Source organism: Balaenoptera borealis (assembly GCF_965194805.1).
Source record: "Balaenoptera borealis genome assembly, chromosome: 3".
Taxonomy (NCBI): Eukaryota; Metazoa; Chordata; class Mammalia; order Artiodactyla; family Balaenopteridae; genus Balaenoptera; species Balaenoptera borealis.
In genome coordinates, this window is record NC_138866.1 from 172,589,031 (window position 1) to 172,609,943 (window position 20,913).

A 20,913-nucleotide genomic window follows, 5' to 3' on the forward strand; every position below is an offset into this window, starting at 1 on the left:
TAATTTATTCTTAAGAGTTTCCATCTCTGAGTTTCTGTGAGTAGTTTAAAAGATATCACATTTAAATACAGTTTAAAAAAAGATGCAAACATCTAAATTACACCTTAGCGCTTGTCACTGGGAATACAGCAGAATTTATGTTAATGTTAGCAGACATAAGAAGAGAAAGCACCTTTTCATCTGATGCTACCTTGTGTGCTCTGCTAATGATAAAGTTACCTTAAACGTTTCATTGAGATGCCAGGAATAAAAGCTCACACTGCCCAGTTTACAAGAAAATGCAAAGGATGCTGGTGAATAACATGTTAACTTCCTGACATCTTTTTTCCCCCTTAATAAATGAAATCAGAAGACAATATCTAAAAATAATTCAGGGACTATCACATGAAAATACAGTGGATTTATTAATTTCCCACAATTTTACTACTGTTAGCTTCCTTTACTTAAAAGCTGATGTCACTTTTCAGACTACATTAAAAACTGTCATGAATGTTTACCGATAAAGGTAAGTTTTAAAATTTTTTTCTAATGATGTACAGAAACGTTTTTCTCCCTTTTTCATTTTGGCTGCTCATGTAATCCCCAGAAGAATAATAACAACAACAAAAATCTATGAGAGATTTGCTAATGAACTAAAGAAATGACTGTATCAAACCATCAAAGAGATAGCTACCATATTCAGCCTTTAATGTCTTATCAAATAAATTCTCTGGTCATTCATGTCCATGAAACAGTTCAAGTTCACCCAACATTTCTCAATTAAATTAGATGGGTAATCTCAGTTCAACTCTTCGGGAGAGTAATAAACCACATTGGTCACAGCTGACCACAGCTAGTATGTGATTCATAAAGGACTGGGTGTCCATTGGAAAGCTAATCAGTGCACCATCACTTGTAAAATTCCCTCCTGCATTTTGAAGCGATAATCTGTATCTAATTTTTAAAGAAAAATTTACTCTCCTTTCACTCTTCTGAGGCCAATTTCTTTTCTGGACCTGAATAGAGATCATTGGTGAAACAGTACCAAATAGCTCTGGTATGTGTATAACAAAAACCCACCTCTTTGTAGAACATAACAAATTATGCAATGTTCACAGATGCGCTTCGCATTGTGCCTTTTGTGAGAAAATGAAGGCCCTAGTCAATTCCCCACCCCCCTCTTTATGAAAGCCTGGGCTCCCCATGCAATCTGTCCTAATCCTAGAGAAAAATCATTATACCTAATACGGAAGCTTCATAGTTATTTGAGAAAGGATTTTTCATTTGCACTTTTGGTCTTTGTAATTTATTTGCACAAGTGTGAATTTGAAGTTGCAAGCAAATTTGTTCCTATAAACAAGCAAGGAGGATTAAAATGTTAACTGCTCCTCTAGCCCACATTTGATATTTAGAGGAAATGCTGTGTTCACACAATCCCATGGCTTGAATTTATAGGCTACCAAAGAAATATAGTAATTTTTCAATTACAATTTTAAAAAATTCACACACTGAAAATATTTTAAACATCATTTCTGTATTTTGGCTTTTTATGATCTTTATGAGGGAAGGGGCTGCTAATGGCTAATCCTGATTTTCACGAGGTAGCAGTTTCTGAAGAAATGGTGACAAATGCAGAGAGGCATTTTCAGGTTCACCTTGCCTCGTGGGACCTCTGTAAATACTCGTATTACTTTTATTGAATGTGCTAATCTTTGAGTGTCAGTCTTAGAATAGAAATTTCAAGCACTGAGAAGACTCTCTGCATCCTCAGTGCCTCACCTAAGTCTTTGTTTATAGTAGGTGCTCACAGTTACCATATGATCCAACAATCCCACTCCTGGGCATATATCCAGACAAAACGCTACTTCAAAAAGATACATGCACCCCAGTGTTCACAGCAGCACTATTTCCAATAGCCAAGACATGGAAGCAACTTAACTGTCCATTGACAGATGAATGGATAAAGAAGCTGTGGTATATATACACAGTGGAATACTACTCAGCCATAAAAAAGAATGAAACACTGCCATTTGCAGCAACATGGATGGACCTAGAGATGATCACACTAAGTGAAGTAAGTCAGACAGAGAAAGACAAATACCATATGATATCACTTATATGTGGAATCCAAAATATGATACAAGTGAACTTATTTACAAAACAGAAACAGACTCACAGACACAGAAAACAAAGTTATGGTTACCAGAGGGGAATGGGGGTGGGGAAGGGATAAATTAGGAGTTTGGGATTAGCAGATACAAACTACTATATATAAAATAGATAAACAGCAAGGTCCTACTATAAAGCACAGGGGACTATATTCAATATCCTGTAATAAATCATAATGGAAAAGAATATGAAAAAGAATATACATATGTATAACTGAATCACTTTGCTGTATGCCAGAAACTAGCACAACGTTGTAAATCAACTGTACTTCAATTAAAAAAAGTAAAATCTAGTAGGTGCTCATAAAGTCTGTGGAATGAATGAATAAATAAATGAATGAATTAACAAAAAGAAGGTGAAACCTAGGAGGTTAAGAAGTGTGGGCCCCTCGGTATCCACGGCCTTTCCAGTTGCCTCCACATTGACCTGTCTTGGTCATGAGACTCGCTCTGACTAATGGGACAGAAGCAAATGTGGTGCCAGCAAACTTCAACAGTCCTTGCGCACTGGCGCTTGCTCTTTTTTGCTGTTCTTGAGAACTCTGACACCACCATGAAAGCAAGACTGGGTTTGCCTGATCAATGATGAGAAATGTAAGATGTGGTTGCCCCTGTCAGCCCAGCAGACGGCCAGCCTGAGGCCGTCGACAGCCAGCTAACCGTAGAATATGAGCGAGCCCCAGCAAGAGCAGGCACAAGACCTACCACCTAGGTGCAAGCATGTGTAAAGGCACAGAAGCATGGAAGAGCATGGAAGAGCGGGGAACAGCAAGTCATTTGTTATGACTAGACTAGAGAGCTCATGTAGGGGAGAGGCAGGGATTATGCATGCTCTTATATGCTAAACTGAAGAATTTGGTTTTATCCTGAAAGCCGAAGACATCTATTGAAGGATGCACAGGAATAACAAAGTGTGTAAAAGTGAATCAAAGAATGAAATCCTTAGTGACCCCAACACTTAATGCTCAGAGCGGGGACAGAACTGAGTAACCAGGAGAGACCGAGAAGGATGTTCTGAGAAGTAGGAGGAGAACAAGAGCAGGTTGGTGTCTAGGAGTCAAGAGAAGAGCATTTCAAGAGTTAAGGGACGCTCATTAGTAACAGAATGCAAGGGGTGTGGCCCAGTGCCAGGGGACACACTGGAGGAACTGAAAACTATTTCGCATGTGAAGGATTCCCTAGGGAGGAGCAGTGTCAGGGAGATGCAGAGCAGAAGGCAAGTGGAGTAATCTGGGGCTAGAGAAGGAGAGAGAGCAGGTTCCGATTTCCCTCTGGAGGGCTGGCATTAAAGGTAAGGAGGATCAGAGGGCGCTTGCTTGAAGAGGAAGGGAGGGGATGAGAAAGAAAAGAAGGCAGGGCTTCCCTGGTGGCGCAGTGGCAGAGAATCTGCCTGCCAATGCAGGGGACACGGGTTCGAGCCCTGGTCTGGGAAGATCCCACATGCCGCGGAGCAACTGGGCCCGTGAGCCACAACTACTGAGCCTGCGTGTCTGGAGCCTGTGCTCCACAACAAGAGAGGCCGCGATAGTGAGAGGCCCGCGCACCGCGATGAAGAGTGGCCCCTGCTCGCCGCAACTAGAGAAAGCCCTCGCACAGAAACTAGAGAAAGCCCTCGCACAGAAACGAAGACCCAACACAGCCAAAAAAAAAAAAAAAAAAAAATACTCATGCTTGGGTCCCATCTTAAGCTTAAAAAAAAAAAAGAAAAGAAAAGAAGGCGTCGACAGGATTACAGGAGGAGAGCACTGGGATGTGGTGGGACTCTTTAGTCAGAGGACAAATAGGGATGTTAGGTTGTTACCCAAGTTCATACAATTATGATGTGACGCAAACGTCAGACTCAATTTTATTAAGCATTTATTGATCACTAACTGAATGCCCGGGAAGTGGCAGGCACATATATACACAAGCCTTATCACATTTGATTCCTTAAAATGACAACATACCTTGAAGTTGGAGGAAGTAGCTTTCTAATCAATCAAAGGGAGATGTCTCCGTTACTTGAGAAGTCAACGGCAGAACTCCTTACCCTACGATGTAATGCCAACTGGAATCACAAGGTCCCTGAACTCATTTGGGATGGTGGCTCTCTATCTATTGAATGTGGATGTCATGGAAATTATCAAATTGCCATCCTGCTTTTAGCTTCCTAGAGCTGCTGTAACAAAGTAATATAAACCATATAGCTTAGAACAACACGTATTTATTCTCTCACGGATCTGGAGGTTGGAAGTCTGAAATCGAGGTGTTGACAGGACCTTGCTCTCTCTCAAACTCTGGGTACAATCCTTCCTTGCCTCTTCCTAACTTCTGGTAGTGGCTGTAGATCCTTGGGGTTCCTTGGCTTACAGCTGCACCTCTCCAATCTCTGTCTCTTTCATCACATGGCATCCTGCCTGTGTGTGTGTGTCCCAATTTCCCTCTTCTTATAAGGACACCAGCCATATTGGATTAGGGCCCACCCCAATCACCTCATCTTAACTTGATTAAATCTGCAAAGACCCTATTTTATAAATAAGGTCACATTCACAGGAACCGGGGTTAGGGTGTCAACATATCTTTTGGGAGAGGGGGGACATAATTCAACCCATAACACATCCTTTTCCAGAAAAGGTAACTTATTGCCTATTTCACAGACAGAACACTGGGGGAAAGGACTTTTACTAAGGTGCAACAGAGACTTTTAAAATGTTCTTTCAAGAAATGGTAGATATTTAATACATGCTTTTGATGTATAGCATAATAAGAAGTGGGGCCATTGTTTACAAAGGGGAAGTGTTCTTAGAACAGACCGTATACATAAGGTAGGCCTGAAATCAAATGAAGGGTCTTTGGTCTAGAAACATGAAGAAAACTGATTTGAACATATAGGAATTTTTTGGTGGGGGGAGAAGGAAGTACAATATAGCAAGTTCATGATTTATTATACTGTATGGACATGATAAATAACAATTTAAAAAGAAAAAAATCCAAAGATATACTGGGGGTCTTCCCTAGTGGTGCAGTGGTTGAGAATCTGCCTGCCAATGCAAGGAACACTGGTTCGAGCCCTGGTCTGGGAAGATCCCACATGCCGCAGAGCAACTAAGCCCGTGAGCCACAACTACTGAGCCTGTGCTCTAGAGCCCGCAAGCCACAGCTACTGAGCCTGTGTGCCACAACTACTGAAGCCCACGTGCCTAGAGCCCGTGCTCCACAACAAGAGAAGCCACAGCAGTGAGAAGCCCGCACACCACAACAAAGAGTAGACCCTGCTCCCTGCAACTAGAGAAAGCCTGTGTGTAGCAACGAAGACCCAACACAGCCAAAAATAAATAAATAAATAAATAAAATTAAAAAAAAAAAAAACAAAAAACAAAGACATACTGGGATAAAATAGATAAACATTTCTCAGGTAAAGAAATGTGAAACAATGAACAAGGCTGTTATGGACTGAATTGTGTCTCCCCCAAAAGACGCTGGAGTCCTAACTGCCAGGACCTGTGAATGTGACCTTATTTGGAAATAGGGTCTTTGCAGATGATTGAGTTAAGATGAGGTCATTAGGGTGGACCCTAATCCAATATGTCTTCATCCTCATAAAAAGGTGAAATTTGGACACAGATACACACACACACGGAGGGAAGACTGTGTGAAGACATGAGGAGACCACCATCTATAAGCAAAGGAACACGTGAGGTTCCTGAAGCTCTGAGAGCAGCATGGACAGGTTCCCCCTCACAGACCTCAGAAGGAACCAACCCTGCTGGCATCTTGATTTCAAACTTCCAGCCTCCAGAGCTGTGAAACCACAAATTCCTGTGGTTTAGCCAACCAGTTGCTGGACTTGGTTATGGCAGCCCTAGCACTCATGCACAGGCTGAAACCACAGACCTGTGTAATTCCAGCTGCAGAAACTCACAGTGACAGCCAGGAATAAAGCTCCTTTTTGGCGACAGAGGCTAAATGTGCTCCATGTTGGGTGAAAGAACAAACCACTCCTCAAAGACAGAAGCATGAATGAAAGGAAATCGGGAGAAAAAAAAAAGTTTCTAACCTGGGGCTACTATGGCTTTTTAGAAAGCTCTGGGCTTAGGGAGGCTCAAAGGCAAAACTTACTTCACTCACAGGAACTGAGCCAAGCGACCTGATGGCTTAAAGGCTTCAAGACCCTATTGTCACAGCAGGACAGGCACCCCAAACTTATAAGAACTGGCTGTAGACTGGGAGTGAGAGTGGCGGAAGTGGGTGCAGTTACCAAACTGTACTCAGAATATACTGCATTCAGGTGGTGGGAGGGGAGAGAGAGAGAGAGAGAGAGAGAGAGAGGGAGGGAATGAATATGAATGAGACAGAGAAACTTGACCCTGTAAACCAAAATTCCAAAATAAATAAAGGAATGGAATGCTAGGAAAGACAACAGAAAGATGAGCTATCAGGATACGAATTCACTCCAGATAAATTTAAGTTGGTGAAATAGTTTGACAAAGATTTTAAAATGTGTGTTTAGTATGCTCACAGAAATAATTGATAGTGTCCACTAAACAAATAAATTATGATGCAAAACAGGCCAGGATAAAATAAGAACTGGTGGCTCTGAAAATGAATCAATTTAAAGTCTTGGGAAATAAAAAAAGTCACTAAAATAAAACTAAAACATGGGATAAATTGGGCATAGATGAAGAGAGGATCAGAAAATTGGAAAAGGTAACATCAAGAAATCCATCCATATGCACAACAGAGAAGTAAACACAAAAATTAGAAAATGTAGATTAGAGGCATGAGAAGAGACTGCGAGGTGCTTCCGAAGAAAATAATGTGTAGGATGTTACACAAGCAATATTTGAAAAGACAATGGCTGAGAAATTTCTAGAAGTAAAGAAAGATATGAATGATCCAAATTGTACTCTGAATATTGATCAAGATTAAATACATTTTATAGAATGAGTACATTACAGTAAAACTACAGACCATCAAGAATAAAGACTAAACTTAAAAGCTACATAAAGAAAACTCAAATGACCACAAATGGTTGACAAATCGACAACAAACTTCAAGAAGCCTGAGCAGAGGCTCAAAGGCAATGGTATAATAACAAAATGTGGAGGAAAAAATAACTGCCAACCCAGAATATCATATCTTGCTAAACTACCCTCAAGAGGGAGATAAAATTAAGACAAACAGAACTTATCACCAATAGGTCCTCACTAAACGAATTATTGAAGTAATGATACTTTTTAACATGCACATATACTAAAACATACACATACGCAATGGGTACTCAACATGTAATTCTGTGTTTTCTGAATATTTGAAATATTTCATAAAAAACAAAAAAATAGTTTCTTAATTAGTCGACGAGCCCTTCCTCAATTCATTCTTACTGATATGTAAACACAAATAATAAGATTATTTTATAGTTGTCACTCTAGCTTACATTTGTGTAGCATGTAACAGTATACAACATACTTCTTCCTATGACCTACTTTTTTTCCATGTGATCATTTCATTCAAGATAAGGAACATGCATTAAAGAATCTGAACCAGCCGGGAACAGGAAAGGCTGAGGACTGAAGCCCAGTGACACTTCTCTACACTGACATAAATATCCACTTTTCTGATCTCAATTTATTCCCTCAAATTCCAAACTTGGGGTTCCTCCCATTGAAAGGAATATTCATATGGTATCCTTCACATGCAAAGATGTCACTCCCAGTTCACTTAAGGGTGCAACTTGATATGTCCATGAATTTGCATGAATCCATACACAACATCTTGTAACATTTTGTCATTTCTCTAACAGAACCATTCCTAAATTTAAAAATTAATACTCACTCAATACTAATTAAAACCTCTCTCAATATTTTGTTACCACCATAAAAGGCTTATATGGTTTATAATTGACTGGGCAGCAATGGGCAGCTGAGGTTTGGGATGAAATCAGTGGCCACAGGATCCAGAGAGGCTGCTGGAATCCAACTCATGGCCCAATGACTGAATAATAACACACACCAGAAACCATCCTTGCCTCATGCTACATGCTTTGGAGACCTCTGAGTACCAGTTCGGGGCATAATTAGGAATATGCTTAGTGGCATTTATTCAATGAAACATTGTCTACAAATACTTAAAAGCATCACTAGACTGAATTAATACAAGATAGCCCATCAAATTAATAAAGTACATTTTTAATATGTATTAGTCGTGACCTTTTTTCCTACTAAGTTGTTATGATCTTACAAATTCAGAGTACTTTGCCTGCCTACTTGTTTCAACTATTAACATTATTTTCAAAGCATGTATTATCTGTTTTCATTTTTCACATTTTTCAACTCCCTATTTGACCAATGGACAAAGCTTCAGTTGGATAGAGAACTTCAGATTAATTCTCGAATCCAGTTGGTCATCTTGGCTCTTTTCTATGCCATTGAGAATTCCCTGTATTTGGAAAGGTATGTTAAGAGACACACGGCTGATCTTCCAGGCTTTAATTTGTCATTTAATATCCTAAATCCCATGCCTCGAATAGAAAATATCTCTAGAACACAGGCATAAAGAGCAAGGAAAATTCTTAAGAAAAGGTAGTTGAGAATCAGCCCAAATCTCAAAGACAAGGATGACATATATAACTTAGCAATACAACATCTGAATTACAGGTAATTGGTGACAATAAGAGAAGTAGAAAAGTTGGTGGCAGTGACATCATAAACATTAACAGACCCCTTAATACATTATATTTAGTAAATCAGGTTAGTCCTATTTTAACATTTTTAATAGCCATCAATTACATGCTAAGTGATGTTATATATTATGTATGTATGTGGTATATGTGGTAATACTGTAAAATACACATTTCAATATGAATACCTTAGTAAATTATATTAATTATAGCTGAAGTCTAGAAACAATATGTAAAACAATGCTAACACTTATGCCTAAAATGCTTTCCTTTTTATCTTTTAAATTCCAACTTCTTGTGTGATTTTTAAAATTATTTTTGTGTTTAAAACAAAAACAGGGTCAACGGAACTCCACTTTCAATTAATATTTATTTTTATAAATTGGTGGATAATACACTTAGTAAAAAAAAACACTTTTCAGGTCCAAAGTTTCAAAGGGTGAAAAGAAAGGTTTTAAAATCCTATCCAATGTATTGCGATTGTTCTACTATTCTTTAAAAGCCTTTAAAATCACTTCTTCCATGTTTCTTCCCTAAAAGTCTGAGAGAATTAACAATACAATGTAATCTAGGTTTAAATTTGGGTGTCTCCTGTGTTTCAGATATTTATGTTTGAGCTTTCTCTTACTGACAAGCCACTTAAAGGGTCACTGTTACTTTGAGGTTTTATCTATGAGATTTGTGTCTTAGGGGCTCATTAGGAACATTTTCAAAGATTACAATGTCAATAGCACCTAATTACTGGACTGTGAGAAAGGTCTTCTTAAGTACATAAAATCTGTGGCAGTGCACAGTGCACAATGGGCAGCTCAGATCCCAAATTTTATCACAGTTAAGTAGCAAACAAATTAATAATGTTACCTGGGATCTTTTGGGATAATTACTACTGTGTAAAAAAACGGCTTTGAAATTCTGCAGATAGTATGGTACCTCATTTTTTTATTCCCTTATATTAATGAGGATTTATTTATCTCAAACTTTCTTTGTTGCAAGAATAACTCTCTGTTGTTCTTGCTAGAATTTTTTGGAGTAAAGCTTGCAACATAACAAAAAGTTAATTTCAATTTGCTTAGGAAAGATATATCACTTGATATAACATTGTTTTAAGTTATGTTTTGTTTTATTTTGCTCTTTTCAAAATATCTACCATATGATCTGATACCAGTGACAAATTTTATATTCTTTCTTATGCTTGGTAGACAATTAGTTACTAAAGAATTAAAGGAGAGACCAGTTCTTTTAAATCACTAGCCTACTGCTGAGGATATTATAGCTGTCGTGTAGTAGATTAAAAAGCAGGTTTGCCTGACTTTATTTTGGGAACCCAGGGATTGTATTATCCATAGCTCAGGAGGAAAGGCAGGGATGGGGTTAGCTAGGCACTTCACCTCATTTAATCCTCATAACAAAGCTAGGAGGTGGGGTCGCCATCTCCATTTTACACAGCAGAGGGAGCTGAATGAAGTTACCCAGGGAGTGACTGGAATGAGACAGGAACTGAAGTCTGTCCACCTCCAAAGCCTTTCTGCTACATCACGTTTTCCCATTGCGTGTTGTTGAAAATAGGACCACACATTGTCATGCGTGAGTCTTGGGGCAAGTCAATATAATTGAGTGGTGACAAGCCTGGGCTCTAGGGCCACATTCTCTGGGTCTGAACCCAGCCTTATTTATAAATTAATAATCTATTTATTTGTGGTCATAAACCTGGCAGCTTACTAAACCCCTCTGAATCCAACTGTCTCCTCTAAGGCTTGAGAAAGCAAGAGTGCTGACTTTATAGGGTTTTTGTGAGGATTAGAGTTAAAACTTAAAAGACATTTGGAATAGTACCTACACCCACTAAATGGTAGTTATCCATAATTTTCAAAAGTATCTTGTGGTATGAAAATACAACGTAAGAACCTCTATCTTTGATGCAACACCAAGGATGCTGTTAACAGGGAGGGTAAATATTCGCAGGGTATTTAAAATATTAATATTCTATTTACATAATTTAAAAAACAGAACTCAATACCACAGTGACTTTACAGGGTTGAATTTGGCTTCTGTCACCATATAGGTCACCCCCGTGTTATAGAAAGTAAGATTTGTCTGTAAGTCATGTACATACGAACCATGTAGCTAAACACCTCTTTGAAAATGTATTTGTGAATTAGTGCTTGAAAACACTGATAACGTATTGAACTACTTCCTAGGGGCCTGAAGGGGGTTCTCCACCTTCTGAAGTACCTGAGAAGCTTGGAGTGATTTGTTTTGTGACGACAGTTTGGTCCTTTGCCCGTCTAGTGTGAATACTGTTCAGTCCCCATAATCGTGAAAGACTGATACCTAATGAAAAAATTCATTTACTCCCCAATCAGTAAATTTGTAATTCAGTTTCCTCCTGGCATTCATGTATTGGTTTTTTTATCCATTAAAAATAGAAAATTTATTTCTAGTCAATTTTGGATTAACTGGAACCCAATTAACCAGAAACTTTTGTTAACTGGATGATTTCCCCACACTATCTTCGGAGGGGAAAACATGACATGTCAACGTTATATCGGAGGTTTTGTAGAAAGAAATGTCAGGGTTATGCCCAGAGGCTTTCACTGTGACACTGTCACCCACGCCTCTTCTGTGGTGCAGTCATATTCAGAATGATGCCCTTTGTGGCATGCTGCAAAATTATGGATCATAAAATAGCATTTACTTTCAATTTTATTAGTAAGGCAAAAAAAGGGGGCTAATGAATTTTAGGAGGGCTTTCCGTAGACAGGGTGGAAATAACTCTACGCTTTGCGTTTTCAGGACAGAGGAAAGGGAGTGATAGTGTTTGTTTTGGCCAAAGCTGCCTTATGGCCCAGGTGGCCATCAAGGTCGGTTTGTATGACTACAAATGGACCTTTGAAAACTGGTTTGCTTGGCAGAGAAAAATCACTTTTGGATGTAAGATTCTCAACTGAATTTTTTGCTGTTAATTAACCTCTCTAATTAAAATGTCAGGTGGAACACAGGTTCCAAATTTAACAATTTATATTTTTATGATAAATCATGAGAGTCTCTCTTCCCCTAATACATTATGATATTTTAGAAATAACTTACTGTATGGGGTGGAATTTCCAACAACTCAACAGAGCTAGTCCCTTATTTAAATGCTGATATCTTTGGGGACTTCCCTGGCACTCCAGTGCTTAGGACTCCACACTTCCACTGCAGGGGCCCCGGGTTCGATCCCTGGCCGGGGAACTAAGATCCGCCAAGACACGCGGTGTGGCCAAAAAAAAAAAAAATGGTGATATCTTTAAATTGCATGCCCTAGGCTAGCAGCTGCTACAGAGTCCAGGCTGGGTGTTACTGTCACCTAAATGCCAGTCCAGGAGGCAGCCAGCACTGTGACTGCCGAAAGACTCCTCTGCACACAGGCAGGCACCTCCGGAAAAGATACTACCTATACCCGTAAGCACTACAGAAAAAGCCTCTCCACTGCATGGAGGCCCAGAAGAGAGGTTCCTTTCTCAATCTAGTTTTCAAAAAGTTGATTTTAAAATTAGGGTCCAGCAGGAATAAAGATGCAGACGTAGAAAATGGACTTGAGGACACGGGGAGGGGGAAGGGTAAGCTGGGACGAAGTGAGAGAGTGGCATGGACATATATACACTACCAAATGTAAAACAGATAGCTAGTGGGAAGCAGCCGCATAGCACAGGGAGATCAGCTCGGTGCTTTGTGACCACCTAGAGGGGTGAGATAGGGAGGGTGGGAGGGAGACGTGAGAGGGAGGAGATATGGGGATATATGTATACATATAGCTGATTCACTTTGTTATACAGCAGAAACTAACACACCATTGTAAAGCAATTATACTCCAATAAAGATGTTAAAAAAAAAAAATTAGGGTCCAGGATTTAAACTCATATCACACACTTCCTCCTTGTATAAAGATGCATTATAAAAGTCTACTTTTAACGATTCCCAGACATGAAAAACAGAAATTAGTGACACCCTTTGATTACCATCAATAATTCAAACAAATAACGTTGCATTTCGTTAATCCAACTTGTTTATTAGAGAAAAGCAAGCATGGTTGTTTCCTAAAGACTTACAAAAACGTGTGGACAAAATGTACTTCCACCTCCAAAAGAGCCCAGTTTGAGGCCGCACAAGGACTGATGGGAGATAAAGGATGCTATAAGTAGTTGTCTTTTTCTTCTAAGTATTAAATTGGAAAAATAGGGATTTAACAGGAGCTTCAGGTTTGTTGGCAGTTTAATTAAAAAGAAACAGGATTCCAACTGAGACAGTTCCTGGTTTTGAAGTATGACTCAATTCATTTTCAGTTAGCAGAGATCAATATTCAGAAATACATATTAACATTCTTTTATTTATCATATCTATTAATAAATTGGCTGAAAAAAATCATGCATTCACCCAGAAACCAAACATCTCAGGACAACAAAGAAAAGCATTATTAATCTTAATTACCCATCCTGCGTGAACCATTTCTCCAACAATAAGGATTCTTACCTCTTGGTGAAGGAGGGAGGGATATGTGATCCCTGTCTAGGTCGACATACCTGTTGTCTATCTGTAGGTAAACCAAACCGTTTCGTTACTGAGGCTGAATAATACTGACTGATTAAATGTTAAATAGGGAAAAAATAATCTACCTACCGAAGATGCATGATAAACATTTGCAGAAGATGTCGACGTTGTTATCAATTTCACTTTGGATTGCACAAATAAAGGTTTAACTTTCTGAAAGACACAAACGGTATGTACCATGTTATCCAGGGGAAATAATGACCAGCTCAAATGGATGTAGAATGTTTTTCAGTCCTTAGTTAACTGAGATATGAAAATCATGCTCCTAACTTATTTGCTGAAATATGGCTGGGGAAATTCTTTCCTTTAAACCCAAGGAATAGACCCCTTCCTAATTCAGGCTACTTTGAGAGAAAATTCAAGAAAAATGTTTTCCTTAATGTCTCTTCTGACTCTACTTCCTTTTGATTATCCCTATGCCATATGGGATTTACTGCTTGTAACTGGTCAGGTACCACCGGGTCATCCCCAGCACCACCCAGCTCCTGGAAGCTACACAGTGATGGTCCTGATTCCCAGGAATTGAAGAATGAAAAAACAAAAGCATCTCTTCCAGGAGTTCAGAAGCAGTAGCACACAAGCAGAATTGCCACCACATCATATATTGCAAAGTAAATCATGACATTAAAAATGCACAGGTGAAAAGGACCAAAAGTACAACAAGCATGATTATCAAAAAGAGGTCTGAGGTCCATGGATGCACCCTGGAAATTTATGTGACGTTCTCTCTACTCAAGGCTTCTCTCTTGCTGGTTTGTATGTATGTATACACACATACATGTAAGTGTGTTTGCACGCATTTTTCTATTTCCCCACAGCCTGCTCCCACTCTGTTTTTGTTCCTCTCACCAAATAAACCATTTAAATATTTATTTGTATTTTTTATTTGAATATGTCCTTGCAAAAATATGTAATTTTGTGCATGTATTTTAATTTGTGCTAGTGGTATTATGTGATATCCTATTTTGTTGATTCTAAGGCATAGCCTTCTGATATTTTAACATCCCTAAAATCAGGATGCATCTGACAATAGATGGAGTGTCACAGTATGATTGGCAGCACTTTTTCTCTTTTAGAGTCTTATAAAATCTTGAACCAATGTTGAGCACATCTTAGATTCAGGGTGAAAAACAGCATATCTCGTGTGTTCCACTTCTTTCACTAAGGACTACGTACAAAGTAATTTCACTAAGTACTATGCTTTTAAGGTCCGTCCATTTTGTTACATATACATAAAATCTAGCACCGCATAGTACTACGTAGTACTCCAGGCATGTGTCGGCCCCGTTTTGCCCATCTGCTCTCCTAAGGTGGTCCAAGCCACACCATCTCTTACCAGCATCACTTCAATAGCTTCCTAATCTGCTTCTTTCCCTGCCCCAGGCCTCCATAGCTGCCAGAGTTGTCCCTTTAAAATGTTAAGTGAGATTGTCTTACTGCTCTGCTGAAAACTCTAAAAGGCTCCCAATTTTACTCAGAGTAATAGAAAAAAAAATCAAAGTCCTGTTATCCCTTTAACCACATTTATTCCTGCTCTCTCTCGGTGCTCACTCTGCTCCAGCCACACTGGACGTTTTGTTGTTTCTCAAACATGCCAGGCACACTTCTGTCTTAGAGTCTTCCGATGGTCCTTTCCCTGTCTAGAAAACTCTTCTAAATATACATATGGTTCTTTCCTCACTGCCTTCAAGTCTTTCATAAAGATGGTAAAAGAAGCCAGTGTTAAATGCATGATTGCTGAGAATTTAAGTTCCAATGTACTCCATTGTTTCATACCGTGGGTGTAGAAGAAAATACCACCTCTCTGACAGGGCTGAAAAAGGTAAAATCCTGCTGAAGGGGTCAGAAATAGGGGCTGTGCATATCAACCTGCCTTCCAGCTGAAATGTAAAAGGGAGATTGGAGCAACACACAAGAGAAGGCAGTTGATAACACTGGGTTTCAACACACCTCACCCTGTCAAGGATGAGAGAGAAGAGTAAATAAAACAGGGACTATGAAAAAACTGTAGAGTCGGTTAAACAAACAGTATCCTGAAATCAGAACTATATTCTTTAAAAAATGACCTATTATGAGATCTAGATGAAAACTTCATCAAGCTTGTTGTCTCCAACAATAGAGTATAAGAATATACGACCTCTAGAAACTACTGACAAAAGTCTCTGGAAAAGAATCGGTGGAGATAAAATGCAAACTAACATAATATTGTCAACAAAAGCTATAACTTGTTTATGGATTAGACGATTCAGCACCTAAAAGGTGCCAACTGTGCCCAAACTGATCTATAGACTTAACGCACTTCTAATCAAAATCCCAATGGAATTTTTAATTTGTTTCTTATGGTTTTTTTTATACTGTGAATATTGACAATCTGATTCTAAATTTTATATGGAAATGTAAAGATCCAATAAAGCCAAGGCATTCTTGAAGAACATCAGGGCAGGAGTATTTGTTTTATCAGAAAAAGATTTATCATAAAGGTATAGATATTAAATCAGTGTCACATTGATGCGAGAATAGACAAATAGAACAGTAGGACAGAATAGACAGAAACAGACTCATACGTATATGAGCCCTTAATATAATACATAACGGGTGGAATTATGTATCAGGGGAGAAGATGGACTTTTTAATAAATGGTGCTAGATCTGCTGATTATCTATATTAAAAGAAAATGAAATCAGATGTCTACCTTTCTGTACACTAATATCAATTCTAGGTGGATTAAACCTCTAAATATGAAAGGCAAAACAAGAAAAAATTTTAAGTTTATAGAGAAGAAAATATTTTTTGTTTTTTAGGCTTTTTTAAATTATTGAAATATAGTTGACAAAATTATGTTAGTTTCAGGCGTACTACATAGTGATTTGACATTTGCATACATTAGAGAAGAATATATTTTTGATTAAAGGTTAGGTAAGGTTTTCTTAAAGACAGAAAAAAATATAAAGGCAAAAAGGGAAAGATTATTAAACTAACATTGAGATTAAGAACATTTATTTATGAAAAGATACCCAAACCTTGTCCACAAACTGGGAGATGACATTTGCAACCCAAGCATGCTGCTTGGTACATATTTGCACTCAAATATCTGTGAATGGACAAGTGACTAGAGTATAGGGAACCAAGGGAAAATGTTAGTTTACCCAGAGTTCATTCACTCATTCACTCATTGCTCTCTCCCCTTCCCTCTCTCTGTCTATTTTTCTTAAATATTCACTGTCCACTTTGATGAGTGTCTTGAGTGCATATACACTATGTAGCTATATAGATAAGGATTCATGAGCCTGAATCCCAAATAAGCAGTGGCACACAGATGTATTCTCGACTAGATAGAGTCCATCTCTCCTCCACAGGAAGATAGATTGCATGAACATCTGAGGCAGGGCCAAGATTTTTCTCAAGAAAAAACTGGATCCATGACTATGCTTGGACTAGAATAATTCTGAGATTTTAGAAGTCTGTTTCATAAAGCCTGGACAATTCAAATTTGGACCAGAAAATTTTACCAGATAATCCTTAAAAAGCCTGCTTTTTGAGTAGCACAGCATTCTCCTAGGTCCTCCAATATTTTATTTGTCCAGCTGATTAAATACCTAAAATGAGGATTACTCCAATTAAAGTTGTAACCTTCAGTTGAGAAGAGAAAAAAACCAAAAGGAGAAGAAAGAGACTATATATATTCCCATCTATGTAGACCAGTTTTGGAACATTTCAGGGGAGTCAATTATTAAAATCCTCAGCAAGGTTCATATTACTATGTAAATTTAGTTAAAAATTAGAAATAATATTATCTTGCCAATGTTCTTAAGTTCTTTGATCTCTTGCAGCAACTTGGAGTTAGAAACTTGTCTTAAAGTGAAAACTGTGGAAAAAATTTGAAAATGAAAGTGATTTTAGATTGTAAGCCTCTTGAAGCAGGAAACCAAAATTTATATTTCTTGTGACTTTTTCCACAAACCTGACTTGTCCTCAGAACACTTAGCTTTGTAGCAGTTTCTCAATAGCATTTATAGTATGTTAAGTTACTGATTGTTTGCAATTTATTGATTATCTTTCTACACTGGTCATCATTTGCCTTTACAATTACAACTCCCAAGTGAAAACATTAAGTAAACAGTTTTAAAAATAGTCTATATTATGTCATATGATATCACTTATATGTGGAATCTAAAAAAATAATACAAATGAACGTATTTACAAAACAGATATAGACTCACAGACATAGAAAACAAATTTATGATTACCAAAGGGGGAAAAGGAAAGGGATAAATTAGGAGTTTGGGATTAAACAGATATACACTAGTATATATAAAATAGATAAACAACAAGGACCTACTGTATAGCACAGGGAACTATATTCAATATCTTGTAAAAACCTATAATGGAAAAGAATCTGAAAAAGAACATATATATATATTCAGTTATGTGTGTATTATATATGTGTGTGTGCATATATATATGTGTGTATATATACGTGTGTATATGTGTGTGTGTATATATATATATAACTGAATCACTTTGCTGTACACCAGAAACTAACACAACATTGTAAATCAACTATACTTCAATTTCCAAAAAAAGTCTATTTTAGAATTGGGCTTTATCTACAGGTGACTTCTAGTGTGAAAACGAATGGCTTGGTACTAGGAACAGATTCTTTTACCTCCTTTTTCCATTTGGAAGTGACCGGATGCTTGGATCTTGAGCCATGATAGTTCCTACATTCCATCCACGTGCACAAATGGTCAGGTTGATAAATGCCTCCTGGGGGAATAAGTCCCCCTCCTCTGAAATTTTCACTTGCCTCCATTATAGCTCAACCATACTGCATGGTAACAGTTTGTTTACACATCTATGTCTCACACTGGATTGAGTTCTTTGGGTTCAGACACTCTGTCTTATGCCATCAGCATTCAGCAGAGTGACTCATGTACTATCTCCAGAGCCTCTAATGTCAGGGGTTCAAATAATGTTAACTTCAGAAAGACACGTTAGAGGTATCATCAAAGAGACAAAGAGCATCTAGCCAGTATGTACTTACAACATAATTGAAGGATGTGTCAGCCAGCATTGCAAACTGACGGAACAATGTGTGCCTAGTAAACATCTCGTTCTTGAGGACGTGAAAGCTGAAATAAAAGAAGCAATGGAATTTAACTGAACAGAAATTATGGGAAAGAGCAAATCGGTATTATGTTCTTGTGATTAGAAACTAGAATGTTCAGTGTAACAGCAAGGAGATACAAGTAAAAATTTAAAAATATTAGTATGAACTTATCACTCTTTGATTTTTAAAATTATGTATTTTCTAGCCCTGAAAAGCAAATAGGAGGGAATAGCAATACTGGATATTAACATATACCACAAAAATCAGTATAAAAACAGTTTGGAAAGGAAAAATAAGTGGAATAGAATAGGAACACTGAAACAGATTTGGGAATGTACTAGAACATAGTATGTGACCAAAGTGGCACCACAACCCAACCCGGAAAGGACTGGAGTAAAGAACTAAATATGAGAGGTAAATCAAGAAGGCTTGTCTTAAAACGTGGGAGAATATTTTAGTGGAGATGGAGAAAGACTTTCTAAACACACCTAAGGCAAAAATTTTGATGGATAAAAATTAAGAATTTCTGTACAATAAAGGTCAGCATACACAAAGTTCATAGACTGTGAAAAGGTATTTGTAACATCTAAACTTGATAAGGAATTAAAAATAAGAAAACACAAATAAATTTCACAAGCCAACAAGAAAGCAAAAGATGAAGAGTTCACAAAAGAGGGACGTCCTTTAGAGGGAAAACATCAGATCAAAAAAAAGCATCTGAAAGTCAGTTATTACCAAATATTAGAACTCAATCCTTGTATCTCTCTATTTTTCTCCAACACTCATTCTTAGCTGATCTCATTTAATCCCATGGCTTTAAATACCATCTATACTAATGCATCCCAAATTTATGCCCCCAGCCTAAGCTTTCTTCTGAACTCCAGACTCATATACTCATCACTGCCACTAGACCTCTACCCTTAAGTTACTAAAGGCACCTTAAATTTAACATATCAAAACTGATTTCCTGCCAAAATGTGCTTGCTTGTTTCAGTTGAAGGCAACTCCATCTTTCCCGTTGTTTAGGTAAAATCCTTGCAGTCATCCTTGACTTCTTTCTTTCCCACCTTATCTCCAATCTTTCAATACATCCTACTTTCAAAATACATCCCCAATTTAATCATTTCTCAACAGCTCCAGGTCTCCCATCCCAGTCAAATCACCATCATGTTTTGCCTAAGAGGGGCTTATTCTTTCTGGAGCTCTTAACTTTTCCCCCTGCTTTTCCTTTGGCTTCCCTATGGCCTTTTATCAACACAGAAGTCATAATTCTTTTAAGACTTCAGATCATTGGGTCTTTCCTCAGTTCAAGACTCTCCAGTGAGGTTTTAGGGTACCAACTAATTATTCTGAATATTGATAAATAAAGGGGATCAAGCATTTATCTTGCCTTATCTTGTCTGAAACTATATTTCAGGGTAACCAGTGGGGAAAATTGTTTTTTCTTTAATAGAATTTAGCTAAGAAATGCAGAAGGAAAGATAAAATTAAGGTATCACCAATTTGCAACCCTAATGAAATCTTGGATCATGGTTTGTGATCACTGATGGATGTTAAAATTATTTGGAGAAAGGTCAATGGTGAACCTTAAAATACATGAATTAGCCTGATAACACTTGATTAAAATAATATAGCCGGACATTATGTGCCCTATGATGTGATGCATAGGAATTACATAGTAGTTCGAGTGAAGTAGTCTTGCCTAAAATATTGAACCTGAGTCTAATCAACTCTCTGGATTTAAAGATCAGTTTGTAAGATATACAGATAGAAGAACATGTTAGATGACACCACACATACATACACACATGCACATAAACAATTAGTCAAATCCAGAATGGGGGACATTCTACATAACAAAAGAGCATATTCCTCTAGCAAATCAGTGGGTTGGAAAGAATGGGGACATAAGTGGGACCATTATAGAAAAAAAAAAAAAAGATTTAAAGGATATAACACCCAAATGCAGTGGTCCACCTACTGTGAATCCCGATTTAAACAAACAACTGTAAAAGATTCCCTTGAGATAATCAAGGAATTTGAATATGATTTGGTCAATAAGTAGTACTAAAGGATTTATATTGCTAAATTTATTAGGTGTGTTAATGACCCAGTAGGCATGTAAAAGAGAAAATTTTCTTATCAATTAAAAACGAAGCTTCTAGTGATTTCTCATCTCAGAGCAAAACCCCAAATGTTCTACCTCACTGAGCTCTTATACCACTCGTCCCTGCTCACGTCTCTTCAGCCACCTGGCTTCCTCACTGTCCTTGAACACACAAGCAAACCCCCACCCCAGGACCTTTGCACGTGATGTTCCTTCACCTGGAAGTCTCTTCCAGGTAATCACATGGCATGCTCCCTCACTCATTCAGGTCTCTATATCTGAAGATAAATATTATCATGTACAA

At 37.9% G+C, this 20,913-nt stretch overlaps 1 protein-coding gene across 1 annotated transcript in view; it reads right to left on the reverse strand.

Moving 5' to 3' along the window:
* The window catches only part of LOC309625884 (uncharacterized protein C10orf67, mitochondrial), a gene marked incomplete at its 5' end in the record, with an annotated part of 107,591 nt that overhangs the window by 5,352 nt on the left and 81,326 nt on the right, over positions 1-20,913 (reverse strand). Inside the window, 3 exons of the mRNA XM_082385929.1 lie at positions 13,315-13,375; positions 13,462-13,545; positions 18,437-18,524. Of these exons, the coding sequence (XP_082242055.1) occupies positions 13,315-13,375; positions 13,462-13,545; positions 18,437-18,524 (233 nt within the window). The remainder of the gene's footprint in view (positions 1-13,314; positions 13,376-13,461; positions 13,546-18,436; positions 18,525-20,913) is intronic.